The sequence below is a fragment of the Passer montanus genome, unplaced genomic scaffold (assembly GCF_014805655.1).
Source record: "Passer montanus isolate IOZ18808 unplaced genomic scaffold, ASM1480565v1 scaffold31, whole genome shotgun sequence".
NCBI lineage: Eukaryota > Metazoa > Chordata > Aves > Passeriformes > Passeridae > Passer > Passer montanus.
The window spans coordinates 11,617,981-11,642,940 of NW_024367819.1; the positions used below are offsets into that span (position 1 = coordinate 11,617,981).

The window sequence follows — 24,960 nt, forward strand, 5'->3', positions numbered from 1 at the left end:
AATGTAAATTCAATAAAAATTTTTCACAAAACTTTTGAAGTGTAAAGAAAAAAAAGAAGTGGGGAGAAGAAAGGAGAGGAATTCCACAAACAAGTTCAAAATCCTTGTGTTTCAATCAAAGTAAAAGAGCTGGGAAACCCTTGCAATGAAGATATTCTTATATCAGATTTCCATGGCACCAACTTGAAAAAATTTCTTTCCAAACCGTAATACAGTTCAGCTTGATTTTAAATGGGAGTTAATTTTAAACAGTTATTTTTATTTCAAGTAACTCCATGTATATTCTACACACAGAAGAGAGTCACTAAACACAGCAAGAGAATAGTAATTGACTGATTTAGACAAACTTTATTTTCCTAACCTCGGGCTGAATATGGCTCTTGGAAGATGCAGAGTCAATCCTTCTTTTGCTTCCATCTTGTTATACACAGATTCCCACTTTCTATTAACCTGCTTGGACATCTGGTAGTGAATATACTTTGTTTTGAAATTCAGACAGGTCTTAAATCTAAAGCTGAAATGAAGTTAAATATGTTCTGCCTTTCTAACTACTCAGCTAAGAAACACCTTACTACTTCATTTTAGTAATATGTTGCTGAAATTTTTGGTTGAGTGACCAAGCACTACATAATAAAAACCAAAGGTGTCTGACGAGCAAATATTAGAGCACAGAAACAAAACTGGAGAGAGAACACAATTTAGGACTCATACAAGAAGGTCCATATGACTATTCTTAGCAAAGGAGAGTACTTTGTCTCTGTTTTGATATTTTATTACTAAGCTGTTTGACATTTAACGCCAATTCTGGACAGTAAAGAATAACTACTTTGTCAGCAATACTTATCATGCTGAAGTTCTGACCCAGTTTGACCAGACTGCTTGTTTCCTGTTGTTCTGCAGCAAAATGCGGCACAGGCCTATGGTTTTTAGGAAGTCTAAAACATCTGAGATGTTTTGGGTATGGTTTGGCTTAACCTCCTTGGATCACACAGAGAAATCAATTTTAAAATACAGCCTTGTACATCTAAAAATAAATGTGAAGGGTAAAGTTGTATTCTATCAAACGAAATTTTTTTAGTCTTCCCCTTTCATGCTACAAATGCCTTCCAGTACCTAAATGGGCCTAGAAGAAAGCTGGAGAGGGACTTGTCACAAGAGCATGTGGTGATAAAACAAGGGATAACAGTGTCAGACTGAGAGTAGGCTTAGATTAGATTAGTTTAGATTGGATATTAGGAAGAAATTCTTCACTGTGAGAGTGGTGAAGTACAGGACCTGATCCAGAGAAGCTGTGGATGCCCCATCCATAGAAGCATGAAAGACCAGGTTGGATGGGGCTCCAGTCTCTGGTGCACGGCAGGGGGAGTAGAACTAGATGGCCTTTACATTCTTTTCCAACCCAAACTATTCTGCGATTCCATGATTTAAAAAAAAAAAGTAAAATAATCTTAAACTGAAGGAAAGAACCTTCTTTATTTAGGTCAATGTCAAATATGCATTAAGAATCTACATTAGCAAGTGACTGGAAAAGAAACATAATACTGTAAAGGCAGTGGATGACCCAAAGTCTCTAATTCTTTCACTGTTTGCATTTAAACTAGAAAATAGCATTAGTCTTTATTTTTGCATGCTCCGAAGTACTGCAGGCACTTCATGAAAAGATTAGAACTTGTTCTACACAAAAATGTACACATTAAGTAGCAAGCTGTATCCAAAAAAGCTCAGGAAATGTGATAAGACAGTTATGTTTTCTATTTCTTTTCTTAGCTTGCTCCTGTACATTTGGCTCTTATTTTTGACAACTGAGCAAGTCCACAGAAGGAACATCAAGATGACACACAAGACACAGGACTGTGCTTTTTGAGCCTTAGAACAAGAAAGGTGAAGAGAGACCTTGCTACTGTCTGTAAGTATGACCTGTAGGGTTACAGAGACAGACTCTTCTTGACAGCGAACAGCAAGAGGACAAGCGGCAAGAGATAAGTGCTGAATAGGAAATTCCATTTAGGTACAAGTAAACATATCATCTCCATAAAGATGGTTCCAGCCCCAAAAAAAGAGGTGCAGAAAAATCGAGCAACCTCCTCCCTGAAGGTACTCAAACTTGCCTAGAGACTCTGTGTTCCAGTGGCCCCTTCCAACATAAATTCTAGTACAACCTTTTGTCCCCCCACAAATTCTAACTTTTTCAATTTTTTTTTTTCTCCCTTAGCCTACGCTGAGCTACTATACTATAGACCTGACTCTTACTCAGCATTTAGTTAAACTATTTTCTAATCCTTTTGCCCTTTGCCCTGTTTATCTTCTTCTGACAACACCTCTTGAATATTTTACCAACCTGGGCTGATTTTCACACCTCCAATCTTTCCTGAGACACTGTTCTGTATGTTAAGCTATAAGCCCACAATAAAGATTCTATTACTGAGTATATTCTTTCTGAATATTCTGGCATTACTCTGTACTGAACTCTGTCCTCCAATATTGGCACAATTGGACTACAGCTTTGGCTAGTTTATTATTACTTCATGTGTCCTGCTCTCTGCGCATCATATGCATGAGAGAATTTGTGTAACGTGTCAGATAACAGCAGGAGCAACAACTGTCCAGTTCACTTTTCTGCATATTGGTCATTCATGTATTGACAATTCGAAACCAAACCTCACTTAGCTTCAAACATCCCCATTTTTCTGTAGTGCATTTCAAATCCTACTGAGTTCGAAGCTACGGTCACTTAATGTCTGTATCTGTGTAAATCAGGAGGTCCTCATCAGTGCCATTGAGTGTGAACAGAGACAGATGCATGAGCCCTTTATTTACAGGTTACCCATTGAAAGTATTACCTCTGAGAATCATGAACAGCAAACTGATAACTTGGAACCTTTTCCATTTGTTTTCCATCTAAATATCTACCCATCACCTCTCGCAGACTGTTAACCATTTCTGTGGATGTGCTACAGATCTACATGCATAAAATGTGTTGAGTGGCCAGCGCTTTACCTATCCTTTCAGCACATCAGCTGGTGCTCATACACAAGTACAAACACGGAATAGTGTTTCCCTCCTTTCAAGGGGAAGTAGGCTAACAGTTTTTCATGAATATTTCTACATGTTTTACAGCAGAGCTCCCAGGGATCAATTCTTTCAAAAAGAAAAGTGTTTATATACTATTCTATCACTGCACACACTCCCTAATGAGTCAGATTTGTACTAAAATCTGCACTACATATTTTCAAATTCTCAAACAAATTGTGTGCTACAAGATGGAAATAAACTGTTTGAGGGACTGTCAGATTGAGTTAACTTTTATAAATAAATCAATTTCAAGGTTCCAGATTAGAATAAAATATCTTTAAATAGTACAAACTTTTTTCCTTAAAGTGTCTTCAAGAAAACTTAATGAGAACTTTCTGCCCTCTTGCTGGTATTTGCAGGAACATTTTACCTAGAGAACAAAGTTAAATTACAACATATTGCTTTGCCTACATACAATGAACAAATTGAAAGATGTAATTTTTACTTTTAGTTCACTTATAATAATCTTAAGTGTTACTAATTATCTACAGTATTTATATTTTCATATATAATCTAGTGTACTTCTTTGTTCAGTGAACTGCTTCCTTGAAGTTACAGAATAATTTTTCATTACGAATAAGCCCAGGGCAAAGATTTGCAAATTTTTTTGAAACAGAAAAGCTATTTCCCCAGGGTAGCCAAAAGGAAATTTTGAACAATACAGTTTTAATGATGGCAACAAAAATAATGAAGATTTATAACAGTATTAAAAACAGCATATTTTTCTGAAATGTCCTTCCACGATATCACAGATAAAAAGAGTGAGCAGGGAAAAGAATTCATTACCTGTACTGGTTCTTACACTTTCCACAAACTGAAAAAAAACAAATCCAAAAACCCCCAAAAAGGCAAAAACCCCCACATATTTTAAAATCCAGTAACTTGATCATTTAATGTTTACCCCTGAGTATCCCATATCCTAATGTATACCCCTGAGTATTTCATAGCTGTTTAAATTCCAATACCAAAACAATGCAAAAAGTTAAAAAAAACCTGGGCTTTCCCCCAAACCTGGAGATTTAGGACAGTTCACCCCCTAAAAGTTTCAGACAATCTTGACATTATTGTTTTTCACTATTCCACATACCTAAAAGCAAAACCAGGGCTAACATACAGAAAAGTGCATCTTCCAGTGATTAGAAAGAACAACAGCACATATGAGGGCTGTTCATAGACTGATGCCACTATAATACAGAGTTTATTACAGAATATTCTTTTCTCATTTCATAGCTTGTTAGAATGATTAATTCCCCTCAGTTTCTACCATCTTGCACTTCCCACAGCTAGCTATCAGTGTCACTAACTTTTTCCACTCCAACTCTTCAAGGTAGCAATGAGGGAACAGGCACTGCCTAGGTTAGCACCAGTGATGTGCAGATCAGCACATTAACACAAGCAGGAATTTAATTGCCAGCTAAATCAGAGGTTTATACCTGTCACTCCATGTCCCATTGTCTTCAATGCTGCTCACCTGTCCTGCACAGCTGTACCCACTGGGGATGAGGCTCCACCGCAGCCCCACTTCCAGTTACCACAAACTCTGTGTCTACACCCACACACATTTTGAATGTGGGGTTACACTTCCTACAGTTTCTTGACTACTCCTGACCACAACATTGTTTGCTATGGTTTCATCATAGTATTGTTTATATTTTTGAAACTTCTCCATATTATTTCCTAAAGTAATGTCTCCCTCTTTCAAAACAATTTACACAGAAAGAATGAGGATAAAGAAGAGCTCCCACAGTGAAGAGAATTACCTCAAAATTACCTTTCCAATACAATTTGCTCTTGATTGTACCCAGTAAGTAACACAGAAAATCTCTGTCTCTTTCCATAGAAAAAAAAATACATTTTTATATATAAAAAGCTTCCTAAATATGAGCAGATGCTTTGCTGTCTACACAACTACACTGTAATTGTGAAGGCGGGATCTCTGAATGCGATGAATCATCCATCTTCCGAGCCTGCTTCCTGGCATGCCTCCAGGCTCTCATTCTGGCAGGACTGTTTGCCAGCAGCACCTACTTCCACTGCAGCGAGCCCACTCTGGATTATGAGATGTGATACAACCTAAGCACAGTGACACTACATGAAAGGGATAGATCCATACATGTGCTGATCCATGGGGAAAACAGCGACACAATAGCTACTAAATCCTTCTTGCCCCAGAAGAGAGAGTCCTTTTATACTTGGCTCTCAGGACTCTGCTGCAACAGCTGCTTAAGATGCAGAAAAAAGCATGACAGGGAAGCCCCATAAACTCAGAAGGACAGCACCATCAAGCATCCCATGGAGAACAAAAGGCTTCAAAAAGTGGGAGTTAATCAAAGCCTTACCTTCCTTGCACTGTGCACTTCTGCTCCACCCCACTGGGTAAAACGACTGTGAAGTCCACCAGTCTGTTTATCATGTTCTCCTTCATGCTCACAAGGTTCTGATCAGAAATTGCAGCTGTATCTGCAGGTGACTTGGGCTCACTGTGAATTCTACTTGCTGCAGAAGGTTGATTTGGTGGAGGGGGAGCACGAGCTTTCATTCTTTTCCTTGAGAAAGAAAGGTAAGAAGAAAATTAATAATTTCTTCCAAGAAAATCTAAACATGTTACTAAGAAATATATGTTCTTTTGGCCATAATCTCAGACTGTTTTAAAAAGTTCCTTTAATGTAAGCAATTTTTTTTCTTCATCATTAACCTTTCCAGTAGAGTTGCACTTTTATTTTTCCTCCTCTCTAAAAATACGCTAATTTTTTAATGATGCACTCACTCCTACTGTTTGCTTTCCATGCCCCAGGGGATAAATCAGTTCCATAATTAGGATATGATATAATCATTTTTCTGTTGAGTATGAAGCATGCTCCTATGAAGTGAGAAACAGAAATGCTGGGCCCAGTCCAGACCTGACTCAAGAAAGAGTTGTATTTACGTACATGAATGTTTCCTCAAAGTCAGAACAGCAGCAGTGGAAGCAGGGTGAGGTTTCATTCAGCTATATTTGGGTTCCACAGTATTACTCTACTTGAAACATTGTCTCTTCCTCTGCTCTAAGTTAGTAGTATTAAATCTGGCTCATCATACTTCATAGGGAAGCACCATGAAAAGGTCAACTGTGAATGGTATCACTTCTTACCATGCAACACCAACACTACAGCTCTTTGAAAAGCACTCTGAAAGGAACTCATTCTTCAGTAGCAGGCTATGCACCATGTGTGATATACAGAAAAATTGCATCAGCTTGCACCAAACAAGCAGCATACTTCACAGAGATATAAACCCACCACAAACTTGAAGTTTATTTCTTTGGCAAGCTGCCAGACAGATAAGCAACATATGTGTGCTGTTAAACTTCTGAATAGCTGGCCTCATACCAAACACATGTCTAAGAGGATTAACTCTGATGATTAATACTCCAGTGACCTCTTCTGACTAGATTTACGCTTAGTTTAAGTCAGATTTTAGTGTAACAGATGGAAAAAGCAGTAAAACATTTATGCAGAAATTATTGTGGAGGCCTACCGCCTGCATTTTCTTAATCTGCCTGTTTTTAGGGTGCAGGAAGAGATTATGATTCTTCACACTATTTTTGCCCTGCAAACATGAACTCAGGTCGAGAAAGGAAGAGTACAGTAAAAGCACTCTTAACACTTAAAAGCAGGAAAAGCTTAGTGGTCAATTCAGCCAAGGACAAAACTGTGTTTAGGGAAAAAAAAACAAACAAAAAACAAAAATCAAACCTGAACTGAAATACCAAATCAAACTCTTCTTACTAAGAGATAACCTCTATTCTCACAGATAAAAAGGCTAACAGAGTTTGGATTATTACTGTAAGCTCCTGGCCGAAGAAAAAACGAATAGCTTTATCACATTAACAAAAATATCCAAACCAAACCAACCAACCAACCAACCAACCAAAAAAAAAAAAATTATTCAGAGGCAGTCCAAACCCTCCATACTTCGTAATCAGTATTTGTATTTGACCAATAATCTCTGTGACATGTCTCAACTTGCAAAAGTTCTTTATACTTCCTTGAAAATTGTCATTTCAGTGAGACCTCAGCAAGGCAGAGTCAAATCAGCAGTTATGAAGATACTGCCTTTCCTTCCCTGTGTGCATAACAAATAGCATCCTCTACTGATATGCAGGGAGAGGTACTGCCTTATTTACTAGTACAGAGAAATTTCTCTTTCATCAATTTCCTTGAACATTCAGTTTTTACCCTATATACACTGAGTGAGGCATGAAGTCATCAGTCACTAACTTACAGCTCCTACGCTACTCCCCACTGAGGTGATGATAAGTTCAGAGCATTAACTCTCCATGAACCAAACTCTCAATTTATTTGTCTATTGAAGAAGAAAAAAGAAATTGGGATTCATTTTCTCCTCAGATCCCTTTAAATTTAGCTACAGTTGTTATTTGTAAGAAGGTGGTGAGAGAAATGAGAATTCTGCATACATCCAGATTCATGGCAACGCAGCCTTATAATCATGCAGTTTAAGAATTTCAAATCGATTTACAAATCCTGTAATTCTTGCCCTTCATAATACCGACTATATCAACAGAAGCAGCTATAGAGCTACTATAAACTATAACTTGTTTCTTAAAATAAGCTTTTATTTTTTGTTTTTGCAGCTTGTTCTATAATGTGGGAGCTAATTCCAACACATGGCATCTGACGAAGTACCAAAGAGGGTAGAAAGAAAAGAAGCAGGCAAGTGTTCTGAGCCTGGCAGAACCAGTTGCAATTATGATGTACCTCATAAATTCCAGATCTCACAGTGAAAAAAGGTAGAAGAAAAAAAGCAATGGTAACAAAATAATCACGAAACTGAAATTAGCTGAAGCTGTAGACACTTGAAACTTCAGGAAAGAAGTGAAGGACTGAGTTTTGAAGCTAGTGAAGGAGCTGGAAGTAAATTGAGATTATGCTACACAAGGCGTCTGTTCCCTGGCGATAACAAAAACCTGCCTGAGGTTTTCTATGGGAACAGACAAACAAGGTCAGACACCTTAATGAGAGTGTGAGTTTTGTCTTTTTAAAATATTTTTTAAAACTTTTTAAGTACTTCTAAGACAATTCTGCAGTTACAGACCTTGTATAAAACCACTCGTGGCTGGGGGTGAGAGGGGGGCAGTGTGCACAGTGTGTCAGTAAATCAGGCATCACACCAACAAAAGCATCAGCCATACATTGACCAGCGATGTTCACTTTAACTCCATATAACATCTAACAACACATATTCTTTTTGGCATTATGCAGACAGGGCCTTTTAGATACTACAGTTCTCCTCTTCTTTTGTGCAGAAAGGACAGGGCAGGTCTGTTTCTTTCAGGGAGATCAGAGAAAGGAAAAGGGAAAACATTCCCACTGCAGTCTCTCTAACCTAGCAACATTTCAGATGACCTCATACGAACTTTTCCACAATAGTGACTTACATATTCTCACTGTGACAGCTTGAAATTCCTGGTTTTCAACATTTTCCAAATGACAGATCTCAAACTATTTCAGTGGAAGCAGATCCCTCTGCAGTTCACATTTGTGGAGTGATATGTTGCACAGATTTGCATTTTCTAGCCAACTTTCTGCAACATCTCTGTAGTAGAATGTAGCTCCATGAATCAGAGACTGAAATCCACAGATCTAGCTCTACCTCAGATCTAACATGAGCAGCTGCTTTTTCTGACAAGCTCCAGCAACTGCAGTCAGAAGCTGCCTAGGAGCCTGTTAATACTATTGAATGTGAGTGAGAAAAAAAAAATTCATCTTTCTCTGTCAGAGCAACAATGGTTATAGAGGACAATACAAAAGCACTCCATAATAAAAGCCTTATTTTTATCCCACTAAAATAATGCACAAAGAAAGTGAGTGATTTAAAAGCCTGTTTTGAGCATGGGAAGAAAGGGTACTTTCCATGCTATAACCACAACATACTATAAAAAAGTTGCATACCATTCTTCAGTGTGAGATAAATTCAATCTAAATTTAGTTCAACAGCCATCTTCTCTCCACAAATATCTTTCACTGTGCTCACTACTGAGATACCTGTTAAGACCCTGTACCTGCTCCTAGTCTGCAGGAGAAGTTACAAGTGGAACACTTCAGATCTATGATCAGGTTTAACTCATGGTTACATGAATGCTTCCATCCAGTCCTTGACATGAATGCTTCCATCCAGTCCTTGAGACAGAGACAGTGAAAACAAGCAGCTGATTCTAATACACAAACATACAGTGGCTTTTACTAAGGCTTGAACTACTTAATCTCACTTAACTGTAAATGGGAAAAAAAAATGCATATAGTCATGAAATAGCTAGGCAGGATATATAAATCACCTACCAGCACAGTTCTCAGTAAAAGCATCAGGATTCTCAAGATGGAAAAGGAAAAATAAGAAAACTGACCTGTTACAGTTGCAGCTACCACTGACAATTATGATCAGTGTTTCTGTAGTTCAGCACAGAAGAAACACAAGAGAAATGAAAAGAAGTTTCATCAGATTATGAACTTCAAGACAAGGCAACACAAGCCCTTTGGACCTACAATTTATTAATATATAACTACCAAGCAACAGAATGCAACCTGGACTTTACAATCCCATTCGAGAAAAACGTGATCTCTCTTTTGAGCAGCAGTGGTCCCGGGACTTCCACGCCCAGGGCAAAGCTATGCAGAGATTGCCTTTCTTCAGATAAGGTCTAACACACACACACACACACACACACACACACACACACACACACAGAGGCAAAAAGAAAAAACTGAAAGCGAAACAGTGAAATGCTACCCATTTCCACCATTCCCAATAAATAATCCTCTCTACCCTGTAAAAACAAAGGCAATTTAACAGGTACAGAACAGACTTTATTCCATGCACATCAGCAGGACTTTGGCAAGTGCTCCATAATTCACCAGTTTGTAGAATCTAGTCTTTTCTATGCAAAGTCTCTCTCTAACCATTCATTTTAAACAAGTAAGAGCAACAAAGAAAGCACAAACAAACACATACAAACTGCAGGGGAAAAAAAATTAAGAATATAAATAAAAGGAGAAAAAAACCACCAAGAAACCTTAAAAACCCCACCCAACAACAAAACCAAGAAAAATCGAGTCCAAAATGAAACAAAAACTCAACCATCCCTTATCATAGCATAACTATGGGAAACATTCATTTTTTATGACAAATAATAATGGCCAACTATCACACTCTGGTCAAGTCAACTTGCAGTCTGGTCAAAAGTCTCAAAGAGGTGCAAAGGGTTTTTCTGTGATAGTTATGCATAGCCCATCTCATAATTAGGAGAAACAAACCAACATGCTCAGTGATGAGAAAATAGAGACACAGCATCCCTTGTGTGAAAACCAGGAAACATGGGAATAAACATTCTTGATTTTCAGGTGATTGGACTCCTACAGTCTTTTGAGGGGAAATCTGTGCATGTATGTTCACTTGCTCCCTTTCCCCTGGCAACTTGTACAGCAAAGTCAGAAGCCCAGCCCTGAGGCACACACCTCATACTCCAAACCACCACGACACAGCAGGGTAGAAGTCATTCATGCCCAGTGATCTAGCTTGTGAAGAAGATATCTTTCAGAGAACATTTCCTTTTCATTCTTTGTTTGTTGCTTATGGCAAAGCAAAGAAAATCATATCACTGGGTAGGAAAGGGACAACCACTTTATCAGAATAAACAGCATGCTAAGTTTCCTCTTTGTAAGTAAAATCCTTTCAGTTTCTGATGCAGCAGCTCAGAAAAACTGTAACATACACAACACAAATGTAAAGGAAATACAAACAGATCAGCAGGAAGATAAACACACCTCAAGAATTCTGAAAATGGAAACCAAAAGTCAAACAAATCTCAGAGAGACTGAGAACAGACACCAGGAGAGCATGATAACGTCCGTAACTACTAGAGAGGCACAAATTCACCCAGGCAGCCTTACAGCATAAACTAGAACTCCATTCCACTTTGCCACCTATAACATTTAAATTAACCAATTAAATTAAAAACAAAATGAAAATATCAAAGAACATTATCGAGTTTACTTTATCTATCACAGACTAAATGTATTTTAAATGTATTGTAAATTCATTACAATTACATGCAACACAGGTAATGTAAACTTTAAAATATCTCATATAGGTTACATTATAATGTAACCTATATAAATGTCTCATAAGTTACTACAATAGTAATGCATATAATGCATTACTATTGTAGTAACTTGTTTCCAATATGATTTTACAGTATTTTGGTAAAATTAATTACACAAATATTACACTTTCTAAAGAGTTGAAATCTTCAGCACACTCTAAGATGGAATGAACTAGATTACCAGTGGATATGGCTCAGGCAACAATTGGGATTCTCTACTTAATTTTTTAAAAGAAGTTGCAGCTTTGTTTTAGCAGTTTTTACTCTGAATTCCATGGCTACTATAGTATGTAATTATTTTATGCTTTTCTCTTTTCAAACATCCATTGGAATTTCATATTACTTGTAAAATATCATTCCATTTTTAAGGCAGGATCACACTGACAGAAATGAAAATTTTCACTCAATGAAAATTATTTCCTTGCGGGCATGATAAAGTCACCCAAAATAGACAAGAAAAAATAATTTGTTTCTGGCAAAGAAATGAAAGTTATTTAATTATATTTTTGATCTTCCATTTGATTCTACTGATGAGAAACCCTACAGCTTTATGTATTTTAAAAATAAAGTTTCTATGCCAGAAGAAAAGAAAAGGAAATAAAGACCAGAAGCAAATAGAATGAGCACATCTGTAAAAGAGGAAGCAAGGATGGAAGTAAACAATCATGGTTGCCCAAGGGTGAAGTTAAAGCAAAATAAACAGAAGTCAAGGTGAGATGATACAGTTTAATGGAAGTAGTTCCTAATACTATCTCTGCAATTTCAAACTTTTCACCAACTTAACCAATCAATCATTTAAAAGCGTTGAGCTGCAGTTTCCTGGTCTTGCATGTGCCAGTGAATAACTGTTACAAAATTTGCTGCCAGAGGCATTTGCCCATATATGACCCATTTCATGAGAGGCTGAAATGTGTCCCAACACACAGCAAAGACCTAGCCACTCTGGTCCTTGTGAGACATTGCTTGGCTGCGTTAGAAGAGAAAACAGGCTTCTGCCCCAGGACTCAGACTCAATGTAGCTGAAATACTGAGGGCTCATCCTCTGACTGGAAGGCTAAATTATTTGCTAGCCTGTGGCTGGTATCCTCAAATAATCATGTTTTTATACATCACGCACAATTTTGATTAAGAATCATAGAGCACTATCTTCCAACAAAAGCCTAATTCTCCTTCCAGTCACTGACGCATTCTCTCAAGATCTGGTACAGAGCAGTTGACATACCAATTTCACAACAGAGTCATTTTTAGGGCCAGAAGAAGCCAGAAGCACTCTAACCTGATCTCCTGTAGTGCATGGGCCATGCAGTGCTCCCCACTGCTACTTCAGAAAGCCCTCTCTTGGAGTGAAAGCAGGGATGGACCTGTACACGAGGTGGGCTTTAACTGATCAAGGAATAACACTGGAGCCTAACAAATGCTTTTACACTGAGCAACCACAGCCATGCCAGGGAGCCCAATAGATCTACCTGTATCAGTTCCCAAAACAAGATAGAAGACAAGCCCTAAATAAAATCTTTTAAAAAGCAGCCAAATCCCCAGATTTGGGTACATGCCCGCTGCAGTTAATGAAAACACTGCCTGAATAAGCACTGTTAGGTCTGTATCACTAATAGCTGTATCATAGGACTTTTGAGATACCACCCACATGTTCAGTGTGTGGCAAAGACCACACTACGAGCTGGTGCCATGCTGTACAACTCCACTGGGTTGCACATCAGTAAAGAGGAATGAAATGGGAGAGCAGTTAACATTATTTAATTATTTACCTAATCTGCTAAATCACATGCTGAAGAAGAACAGAAGTCTCTGGTGATTAAAGGCAAGAAAGCACAGGTAAGTTCTATTTTGGAAAGGTAAAATTCTCCAATCAGAATACAGCGATATCATATCTCTCAGTCAGAGATACACAAATAGCTTTAACCCTTTAGCTTGGGATATGTGATTCAAATAAAATGAAACCAGCACTTCATGCTGGAGGACAGGTAAGAAGCTTCACCTTCAAAAAAATGTGGTCTGGAAAAGTGAAGTAGAAAAACAGCACTCTAGGTAGGGATGGTAATGCCTTGCTCTTTTCACAACATTTGCCAGAAGAGAAGCTGCAGATGAATCAAAACATGAATACAGGCAATAAACATTTAGGCTTTAGGACTCAAATATGTTTAACCATCACTACATCAGCTAAAACTGGCTGTCAGTTTCATGCTGACCAAAATCAAAAGATTGCTGTTAAACTGACTTTCCGAGAAAACAGTAATGCAGTAGTGCAAAGCATTCAATGAACAGCCATCCAATCTTATTTTTAGCAGCATTTTTGACGTCTTCCTTCATTATCCACAAAGTCACAATGTTTTTTCCCCATTTATCAAGTATTGAGCTGTTCGTCTCATTTGATTGCAAGCAACAATAATATTAAAATAAAGAAAACACTTAAGGAAAACATCATATTGCTTGTGCTCAGCTGAAATATCATCCAATTCCTTCATCTGTGACTAAACCAGGCTGCTTTGCATGGTATGCTTCAGTGGGAAAAGAGAACTCTATTTTTACATTATTGACACGTAAGCATAATGGCATTGGTTAGTCAAAAAACCAAACCAAATAAACAAAATGCCAAAGCCATCCACGCTAATATCCCAAATGTAATTAAGAGAGAAAACCAAAATACTGATGCTTACACTGTAAAATGCCCAAGCCCTGTTACCAGGGCACTCTGCTCTGTTCTCTGTGCTCTCAAATCATCACTGTGCTGTTACAGACGCTCAGCTGAGCAGATAGCAGGCTACAACCATGCAGACAATCCACTTGCACACTGAATTCTCTTCAGAGGGCAAATACTATGGCTGAAGTGTGGAAAACATAAGGTTAAAATCTCTGGCAAGCCAACTAATGAGATTTCTCAGCATTATTCATGAGGTTATAGTCAGGTTCATGTTGGTTAACTGGACTCTTACTAACCATGCTCACCTGTGGAAAACACTGTCATGAGACAAAGCAAGAGCATTTCCAAGCAGGCTGGAAGCACTGCTGGCCTTCTGCTTATTGTGGGCAAATGGACATCCTTCAGATGCTCAACTCTGCTGCCTCTCAGGTGTGGTTTTGTGAGGATGTCACAACTCCATGACGAGCTCTCTAGGTCTGGAAAGGTACCTTGCCAGTTCTAATAGGCTTTATTAACACACAATAGTCTTTATCATGTTTGTTAACAGTGAATCATGTCAGCAATGAGCAGATTATTTGTTTCTAGAGGGGTCAAAAGGCTAAAGGTATGGTTTCTCAAGCCTGAAGCTATTTCAGAAACACTTGTACTGCATGTTATCCCTGAAATGATAGGTGTTGTTCAGATTTCAGGGTGGTTGTCCTTTCTTAATCTCTTATCAACAATCACCTTCAATAAAAGTTTATTGCTTAGCAACACTGATTTATAAACTCTCCTGTAGTGACTTGCACTGTCAACTAACTTGCAAATTCAAGGTGCATTTGCACTGTATTGTTAAACACAGATTGCTCCCAGATTGCACTCTATTTTTGTACCTACAGACTTTTAACCTCACTACCACTTCCTCAGAATCACTCTCTAGAGGTCTGAAGACCATAGATTAGTGCTCTTTGCAGTAAAGTGTTTGCCTTATTCCCACAGAAGATGCAATAGTTTTGAAAGAATCAAGGAAAAACAATATATATGGTTAATGAAATTCTGATGTGATCTACTGTGCTGGCTAATTCCTAAGTTTTATAATATGCTTAGAAGGCAGTGAGCAATTCAGTGGAAAACCACTAACTAATTACTACAGAATATTATTTGTACTAATACTTTTTTCAACTAGAAGCAGCCTTAAAACAGTGTCCATCTGAGGTGCAGATGAGGAATAATGATTACGTGCATGATCACCTGTTTAAATAGGTACATGTGGGGTGAACACTAACAACTGTTACTGTAAGCTGACAGATCATAATTCCTCATCCAGTGACAATGCTCGAGGAATACACCACTGAAGCTCATTTCATCTATTCACCCTGACACAAACAGATCCTGCAAAAACAGGCAGACAATGGTTATTAAGGGAGAATTTTCAGAATTACACCTATGTTATTCTACCTACCTCCACTCAACTATCTGCAAATGGTGACAAGATCACAGATACATCAGAAAACCTTGATGTACCAAAGAAAAGGACACAGACAAAAGTTAAAGGCTCTGACCAGAGTAAAGAGGCATCCTGGCCCAGTTCCAAAGCACCCCTTGGACCCAAAAGGCTTCTCAAAACATTAGAAACATGTACTTCTAGGCAGGAATTCAGTTAATAAATAGCAACTACCCCAATGGCTTTACAGGCTGATAGAGTGTAGCTGTGCTTCTGAAACCTACTAAGTTTCTTCAGCTACAAGGATTTGGGCAGGAGAGACAAAAAACACAGCAGGCAGGACTACAAAAGCCATTTATTTTCCAGCTGCACTGCACTCTCCCCCAAAACGGGAAGCACCTCTGTGCTTCCTCTCAAATTCACTTGCCGTTGGAGAAGCACCCGTGATCTTATCACAGCTGACCTTACATCAAATTTCCTGGGGCGGAGAAGGGAAAGCTGTGTCCAAGTCCAGTGCCCACTGTTACCCATACATTCAAAAGTCCACATCTGCTGACGTATTGGAAGATAAACAAGAAGACAACTTGCTTTGGATTTCCTGATCTAGAAGACAAAAGGCGTGAATTTACCCCTTTTTTTAAATCTAGAGTTATTCTGTGAATTCTAAATGTAGAAAACTACATGACATACAAGAAGCCACCTCCCGAACTACAGGGCTGATAAGCTTCTCTTTGGAGCTAGAAAAAAAATCCCCTAAAATATCTAACAATGCATTTTTTTGTAAGATATAGTTTACATTCACTCACAGAGAAAAAGATTCAGAGGTGCCAGGACATTCCTTACTCTCCCTAATCATCTTAATTAGCATTTATAATTCGGTTTTAATACATACTCCAAGGAATACACACAGCAAGGAATCATATACAGCAGTATATTAAATGAAGTTAATGAGGAACAAATGCAGTGTCAATGAGATAAAGAAACATCTAACTTTGGCACAAGTCTAAACTGTTGTCAGACCCTGTACTTCTCGGATGCCACATGTGCTTTTATGAGGAAATCTCACAGCTTCAGCTGACTTTGTGTGTATTTTTCTGGTGCTGATTTGCTTAGATAAATTTCTTATTAGAACCACAAGTATTTTGCTTTCATTTTTTTATGATATTTTCTTCTTTCAAAATGACACAGGAATCAAGTACTTCTCAGTTTAAACTAAAATTAAAGTATTTTGGTTTATTAAAAGCAAATCATAACTTTAAGTAAGAAACGCCACTCCAATTCTAGTATGGAGGTGAGAGAGCTACATTAATATAGATACCAGAATGTCTGACCAAAAAGAATACTGCAGATGTTAGCACATAAATACACTTACAACACCAAACAGGAGGACTCTGAAGTATGATCCTGATTTATCAAGTAAGAAAAGAAGTGTTGTAATGATTTTTATATGCCAGCAAATCCAATTTTTTTAGTTAGTTTCCATTGAAAATTCTCTTTAATGTATCCTGTAGGCATACACGTTACTTAATGGATTTTATATCGCTCAAAACCAAAAATTATATAGGCCTCATGCAGTGCAAACTAGAGCACATTATAAAGAAAATCTTGATAAATCAGGCATGTCGACACACCCAGACAGTATCAAATGAGAGAGGAAAGAGCCAAATACTCTCCCTCTTTATCACACACACTCAGATCAAGGATGATTATTGTGGGCATTTCACTGATGTGTGGCACTGGCTCAGGAGACAGGAAACAGGCAGGAGTCAGGACCATTATGGACTTTACAGAGTAAAACCAAGACTTTCCTGTCAGCAGCCTGGAATCCACAGGAATGGCGTTACGTTATCCATGAGAAAACATCACCAAGAGACTGAAGGCATCTGCTGCTGAGGAGCTTTAAATGCTGCTCAAGAGATAACTCCATGCAAACATGCTTGAGGCTGCCCTGTAACTACTGATGGGGCATCACAGCAGTGATTGCAAGATTTTGTAGACATGTCTGAGCCAGCTGCACACTCAGCAGAGCCTATAACACCCACACAGGAAGAAACAGGATATATTAGACTACCTTATAACATGAACTGCCACAGTTACACTAGAAGTGGCAAGAGGCAAAGATACCTCAAATGTAAGCAACAAAAAAATGGTGATTTAGAGCTGGTCTTTTAACCAAGAGACCTCCATCTCCTTGTCAAAAACAAAGAAACAGCAGCATTAATGACATCCAATTTCTTCCAGGTTCCTTGTCTTGTCTGAAATGCTTTTCATATAAGAAAGGGTGACAAGTCTCATGAGCTCTTTTCAGTGCTGGAGCACTTAATGACTGCCTTCAACTCTGGACCTTATCCTGCAGCTGTCACCTCACTGGTTACAAGGCCTCTTCTCCCTACCAGCCACCAACTTTCCAGACACTTATGAAAAGCTAGTACATTAGCTTTTCTTGCTCTCATCAATTAACTTGAAACCAAATTAACCAGTGAAAAAAAACCAATTATTAAAAAAAATACAGGTGAAGAGAGAGCATCATGAAATAATCTTATATTTAGCACTGCATGGCCACACAAGCTGTTAGCAGACTCTGCTGAAATAAGGGTGTCTGCTCCATCTCAAAGCCCCTACCTGGCAACAGTGAATGAAAGCACAAGTTTGGAAGTGTTTGACTACAGAGCTTCCTCATCACAACTGATGAAAACCAGAACAAAGATATCCTGGACTCAGTTAAGTCAATAGGACTTTTGCCACTGATGTTGCAGAAAGCCAGGTTTTCATTCTGCCAGAACCTCAGCAGAGCTCAGTTTCACCTCTGTGCTGACAGCCCCACTTTCTGTCTCTCCCAGTGAGACTGCAGCTTTCAGGTACCAAAAGAACTTGGGAGCATCAGTAGCATGGCACCTAGAGAAGCTGTGGGAAGTGGAGAGCAACTACATGGTACTGCCCTGGGCATCCAACCAGCTGCCTTTTAGCTCTGCAAAGGCACAGTTCTCTTAAATGCTCTTACTACATCTTACAGAAAACCAGGAGAATACAACTAAGGCGTTGCAAAAAATAAAAGGGGAGAGAGGAAAAAACATCAATTAAAAAAGCAAGCAAGGCTATCTTCATGTGTTACCACCCTGCCTTTTTACCATTTCCGATTCTAAAATGAGTCAGAGAGGTCAAGGAAATCTGAGGACGCCAGATAAAGTCAGACCTGCCACACCACAATTTCTCTGGTCACCTCCTCTGAAATAGGAAGACCAGTGGCATAGTGATAATTGGTGAAATTACCAGCATAGAGAGAGCACTCCCTGAGCCAGCGCCTAACAGTTGCTCACTTGACATGTGTTGGCACTCTGCTTCCCAAAGAGAGATGATGAGAACACTCAACTGCTAGCAAGCAGACCTAGCATCCCCTCTCTTGCTTATTTGACTTCCCAGACAGGAAAATCCTGAATGCAGCTTACAGAGCCATGCTCCTCCAAAAAAATCTCTTCTGAGCCCAACATAAACTGCAAAGCAACAAGCAAAGCAACAAGACAGGAGAAACCCAGAGTTACATCTACCAAAACAAGAGTGAAGGGGCTTTTCTCCCTTGTGTTCTAATTCTAGCACTGAAGAAATAACTGGTGCAATCCCTGCAAGCTCAGCTGACCCCTGTACTTCAGGATAAATTCTGCTGAATTAGCACGGGCTACTCACAACAGCGTAGGAAGGAAGGGAGAACTCTCCTGCCAGGAACACAAAAGCATTTCCACAGCCACATCTGCTGCACATCATAATTGACAAAAGCACAGGCCTGCTTCACACCTTCTCATGACATACAGCATGTAAAGGCTGCTCTCCCCTTACCCAAATGTGTATCATGCATATATATCTGATGTAGAATGTATATTATCAGGCTATATGCCATCATTTCTGCTTCTGAGTCAGTAACATATTAAAAGCAGGACTAAACAATATACAAATTATATTCACTGTTCAGATTCAGCTGTTTCTGTACAGCATTGTTTCTGTACAGCATCTTCTATCAACTTCCTCTACAACAATATGAATAAAGAAATTATTATGGACATCTACTAACACAGGCACAAGCAGATCTTGTTGATTACTACTTGTTGCTCTACAAAAGGTTGCCACCAAATGCTGACTTCAAAGCAAGTACATTTCCAGCTCAGACTGCAGTTGCCCCAGGCCTCATAGCACGCTAAATCCAATTTCACAGCATCTGGGAACAGATCAGCCATCAAAAGATGAATGTGTTTCGAAAACTGCTTGACCAAATGTTTTTTTTCCCTCATCCTGAGTAGGGGGTGACAAAATTATATGACAGAAATATTACCATGCAATAATGGAAGACATGAGCAATTGCAACCACTTGTGAATCATCACTACCCATGTTCAGAGCCAGAGAAACAGACATGGAACCATTCATGCGCCCAGACATGAAGGCATTTGTGCATCATGGTCTTAAGCTGTGCCAGGGGAAGCTCAGGCTACACATTAGAAAAAAATTCTTCACAGAAAGAGAAGCCCATTCCAATGGTTGGGCATTAGAATGGGCTGCCCAGGCAGGTGGTGGAGTCATCATCCCTGGAGGTGTTTAAAAAAAGACTGGATGTGGCACTCAGTGCCATGGTTTAGTTGATAAGGTGGGGTCAGGCCCTAGGTTGGACTTGATGATGTCCAAGGTCTTTTCCAGCCTAGCTCATTCTGTGATTCTAATGGCGTCATTTGTTGGCTATAATGTAATTATCACATCCTCACAAGAGGATGCACTAGATTTGACAGAGCAGTTTATCTGCTACGTCCAGAAACACAGTAACAGAGTACACTGAAGGTTTTGCCTAGCATGCAAGTATCAAAAACCATGCTCACTGATATAAAAAATCACATATCCTTTCTGCTTATTATGAAGCAGCAAATGAATGCCCAGAAGCAGATGCCTCCTGACATATGCTTGACATCAGCAGCAAAAAAGTCTGCCTTGAGTGAATCAAACACTTCCAGGTACTCAAGCCATTATACAGGCATTAACCAAAGTAGTGTTTGCAGGCAGCCCTGTTTCCTTGTTAATATCTAAAGACTTATTAATACATCAACCTTATTCAAATTATCCTGACCATGCTGTTGTTAAAAGCAAGCTATGCTTTATCACACATGTCCTTGACCACAGGATCAGGTCCAGAGAGACAGGGTAGGAAGAGTGAAAATTTCATTTCGCTACAGCTTCTTCTCTCAAAGCAAATAATGACTTAAAAGTTTAATCTTTGACTGAATGAATACCTGGCATGTTCATAGTCTTGGCAAATGACAGCTAAATTAAACATATATGAACGGTGTCACATAACAAGTTTAACCACTTATTTTTAAACTTGGAAGAGTCTGGACAACTGAAAATATCTGGGTTGGGCTTATGAATTCCACACACCCTTTTTTTGTGCACTCAGTCTGCATAGCTGGTAGAAGTAGGTGGCATGAAATGGTGAAAAAATATCTGAAGATTCAGAAGAAATTTGAAACAGAAAGAAAAAAGAAGCCAAAGATAAAAAAGAAAAATTTCTTATACCAGTGATATTAATGGGAAAATAGAGTGTAGCATAATATTGCTTTTCATTTCTGCTGCAGAGGAGGATGGAACAGTCTTAGGATAGAGAAAAAACCCTTTACATATGATATTAATATTGAACAATTAGTGGTAGCATGAATAGAAATAACACATAATAAAAATTAAATAGCCTAACCCTAACCTCACTCAGCAGTTTCTCCCTTGAATCAGCAAACTCATACCTACAAAGAACTGCTGTCAAGTAGACAAGCAATGTGGTTTGTTGCATTTCATTATGTGTATATATAAAAGCAGATTTCTGTCAATCCCTAAACATCTTAATTGTTGAAAGAAGAAACAAGTGATATTAAAAGAAGTCTTATTCTGACTTCATTGGTATTAACAAGTAATTTTACAAGTAATTATTTCTATTATTTGCAGTCTCTTCTTCAGGTAGTCTGAAGAAAAGCCACAGACATGCAGAGCCCAAATACAGCTATATCCCTCCAAGTATTTTCCTAGGCAGTGTCTTGATATAAACTGGGGAAATGGGGAGGGAGATGAGGCAAGAGAAAGACTATTTAAAGGACAAGTATACAGGTTTGCAGCACATTAACAAAAAGGGTAGATGCTCCTCCCAGCGCCCAGCTGGCAGCTGCCATCTGGGTTCATCCCAGTCCTGCACAGGGGCTCAGTCATGCCCTGCTCTGGAGCCAACTGGAAAGGCTGTATCATTCCTCACGAGGGCTGTCCCCTGGAAGTGATGCACAACACAGCTAAAAATCAACAACACCAGCAAAAGTGGAGATGCTGAGAATAAATAAAATGTCAAATTTGACTTCTCCAGTTCAGGAACACTGCCTGGGGATCCGCAGCTGAGGCACAAGCAGAGGCTGTGGGACAGGAAGGTTCCATTCATTTCTCTGCTGCAGGCAGATCTCTCTACAACTCAGACAGATCCCTCCACCTCTTGAAGCTCATCCAGTTTGTCCTTCTCTGGAAACACGCATATTACAGCAAAGTGCTCAGACACCATGGAAGAGCATCTTCCCCAACAAAGAAGTGTCTTGACAACATGCCCAGTGACCTGAGCTGTCTGAGACCCAAAAGTGACTTAAGCATCAGGCTGAGTGCAAGAAGCCCTGCGTGAGAAAATACAGCCTCTGCAGAAGAACACCAACTAACAGAGTGTGGAAGCCAACACCAGCAGATCCCACTAAACTCCAGGTTCATGCCAGACCCAGAAGGGCTACACAGTAAAAAAAATGCAAAACTCTCAGGCCAATACACCTCTCCCCACCCTGAGCCACTCAGGTCACTTTCACCCCATGTCAAACACAGGATGTGCCTTATGAAACCACCCAAGAAAACTAAGAAGGCCAATGAGAAGCTTCACCTGCAGCACAGAGGTGGCAGAATTCCTTGTCGTAAGGCCAGCAGCATGGGATCATGTGCTGCCTCAGGTTTTGGCAAGAGGGCTTCAGTCTTACCTTTGTCCTGCAGCTTTGGCTGGCAGTACACCAGAAGAAACTTTAAAGTCTACCATCTAAACAAGCCAGACCTCTTCTTTAATTAAAATGAACTCACAAATCCCATGAAATACAAAGATAAAATAAACCACAAGAGCACCCAGTAAAATCAAATATTTAAAGAAATAAACAGCAGTTTCTTAAATCCAGCTCAGGGAATGCTCCTTCAACGTCAAGTGCTGAAGTAAAGCAACTGCAGCTTCCTCTTACAGTATCACCACACAGGGATGCAGCAACACATATGGATGGTGGCAGACAAGCTCTGTGTACTGTCTGAAACACAAAACCCCATCCCTGCATTTTTACTTCAGGTTTTCAGTTGCCTTGTTACTCAATACATGCCAGTAAGCCAAGGATTACCATCATTAAAATACTAACTTTTCACACAGATTACATTAGCAGCAACGGTCTTAAAAACAGAGACAAATTAGCCAAATTCTAATGGTCCTAATTTTCAAAAACATATCACTTTTTAAAAAAAGCAAAAGAAGCAACTCATGTCATAGAGATACCTGTCACTGTTAGTAAGGCATCTGAACTGTTGCCGACTTTCTTATGCTCACACCTTGACACCCTTTTTTGAGAACTACAGTGATGGGAACACAACTTTGAGTTCAAGAGCTTCCTGGTCATTTGCTGTGGCCACCTGTTGGTAAAATGGGTGTGTAAAAAAAAATTGTAATAACTAATTATAATAATTGGGCATGCAAAGTGGGCATGTAAAATATGAAATATGGATCTATTTAAATTATTCACATGTAGAAACAGAATGATTTAGAGTTGGAAGGGACCTTAAATATAGTCTTCATGTCTTCTGCCATGACTGCAGAGGAAACGGCCTTAAAATGAGACAGGAGAGATCAAAATTAAAGATTCACTGTTAGGGTGGTCAGGCATTGGAATAGGTTGCCCAGGGAGGTGGTGGAGTCCCCAGCCCTTCAGGTGTTCAAGAGATGTCTGGATCTGGTGCTGGGTGATGTGGTTTAGGGGTTACAGTGATAGGACTGGGTGGACAGTTGGATTGGCTGAGCTTGAAGGTCTCTTCCAAACCTGGTGATTCTACGATTCTTCCAACCATCCTGCCATGGGCAGGGACATCTTCCACTAAATCAGGTTGCCCAGAGCTCCATCCCACCTTGCCTTAACACTTTCAGGCACAGGCACGGGGCATTCATAACTTTGGGCAACCTGTTCCAGTGCCTCCCCACCCCCACAACAAAGAATTTTCCCTAATATCCAATCTAAACTTACTCTTTTTCAGTTTGAATCTATTCCTCCTTGTACTATGACTACATGACCTTGTAAAAAGTCCCTTTCCAGATCTCCTGTAAGCCTTTTTTAGGTACTGAAGGCGCTATAAGGTCTCTCTGGGGCCATCTCTTCCCTAGGCTAAACAAGCCCAACTCGTCTCTGCCCGGTCTTCACAGGGGAGGCGCTCCAGCCCTCTGTAATGCTCAGTTTACAGCATCGCTTCTGTTCTCGAATCTTTAAAACCTGTTATCTTTCTCCTGAGAGCGAAAAAAAAAAAAAAAAAGGCAGAGCGGGGGGGAAAAAAAAAAAAAAAAAACCAAAACAGAAGGTCCTTTTTCATATTGATACCAAACGTTTGTTTGCTGATGCCGGTATTTTTAAGGAATGAACAAGGTCGGGTGTTTGCCCGCAGCGCTCGGCGAAGGAGCAGAGCGGGGCAGAGAGGCCCAGGCGCCGCCCGGGGGAGCTCTGCTGCCCGCGGCTGCCGGAGCTCCCTCCTCCTCCTCCTCTCCTCCTCCTCTCCTCCTCCTCCCTTCCCTCAACCTGAGCGCAGCCCGGCCGCAGCTGCCCGCGCCCCGCGCTATTCCGGCGTGTCAGAGGGGACGCTCCGACTAGCTTTCTGAATAGTGCTTTTAAACACTATTTTTAGCTCTTGCCTTCTTATTGTTCACGGTGGAAAACAAATACAGGAGCCAAAAGAGAAATCCCCTTTCCTCTGGCAAAACTGCGCTAATTACGCCATCATTAGAGAATGAACTTAATCGAATCACAAAAGGCGTCTGGGCTAACCCTGGGCCTGGGGGAACAACTGTCTGGCTGATTTTGTAACAATCCTTACAGAAATAAAACTGATAAATGTTTAATTCCCTTGGTTTGTGAATCAGCATTGTCCATTACATTAAAGGTCCATTACCCTTCCTTAACCAACGAAATAACCGGCTTCCAAGACCTCTTTAACATACATATCCTATTACCAAAGTTTATTTCTGAGCAACGTCTATTTGGCAAACTATCCATGAAACTGAGAACTTTTATATTTTTCTGTTTAAAAAAACATGCACACAAGATTTATGAAAGAAAACCGTGGACAAGGCATGGAGATTTTAAACTGTTTCCACCTACCATTACACCAATAGAGCTAAAAGGGTCCATCATTTAAAAATGTAAGCAAATCTATGTTACTAGTACTTATAGTGTTTTATTTTAACTTAGAAAATGGAAAGGTGTAGATGATTTCTCATGATCATTTCCTGATTTTACAGTAAATCCACGAGACAACAGCAGTAATGATACTCTTGTAAAATCTTGCTTGGGACTAGATAGAATAGTAGCACATTAATT

General features: G+C 39.4%; 1 protein-coding gene across 10 annotated transcripts in view; it reads right to left on the bottom strand.

Moving 5' to 3' along the window:
* Window positions 1-24,960, bottom strand: part of COBL (cordon-bleu WH2 repeat protein) — a 157,423-nt gene that overhangs the window by 109,272 nt on the left and 23,191 nt on the right. For 9 of the 10 annotated variants that reach the window (XM_039714767.1, XM_039714765.1, XM_039714766.1 and 6 more), the window contains exon 2: window positions 5,412-5,618. In XM_039714767.1, coding sequence (XP_039570701.1) covers window positions 5,412-5,618 — 207 coding nt within the window. Of the gene's footprint in view, window positions 1-5,411; window positions 5,619-9,475; window positions 9,583-24,960 lie in introns of those variants that run through there. The other variant, XM_039714770.1, reaches the window with a different exon arrangement.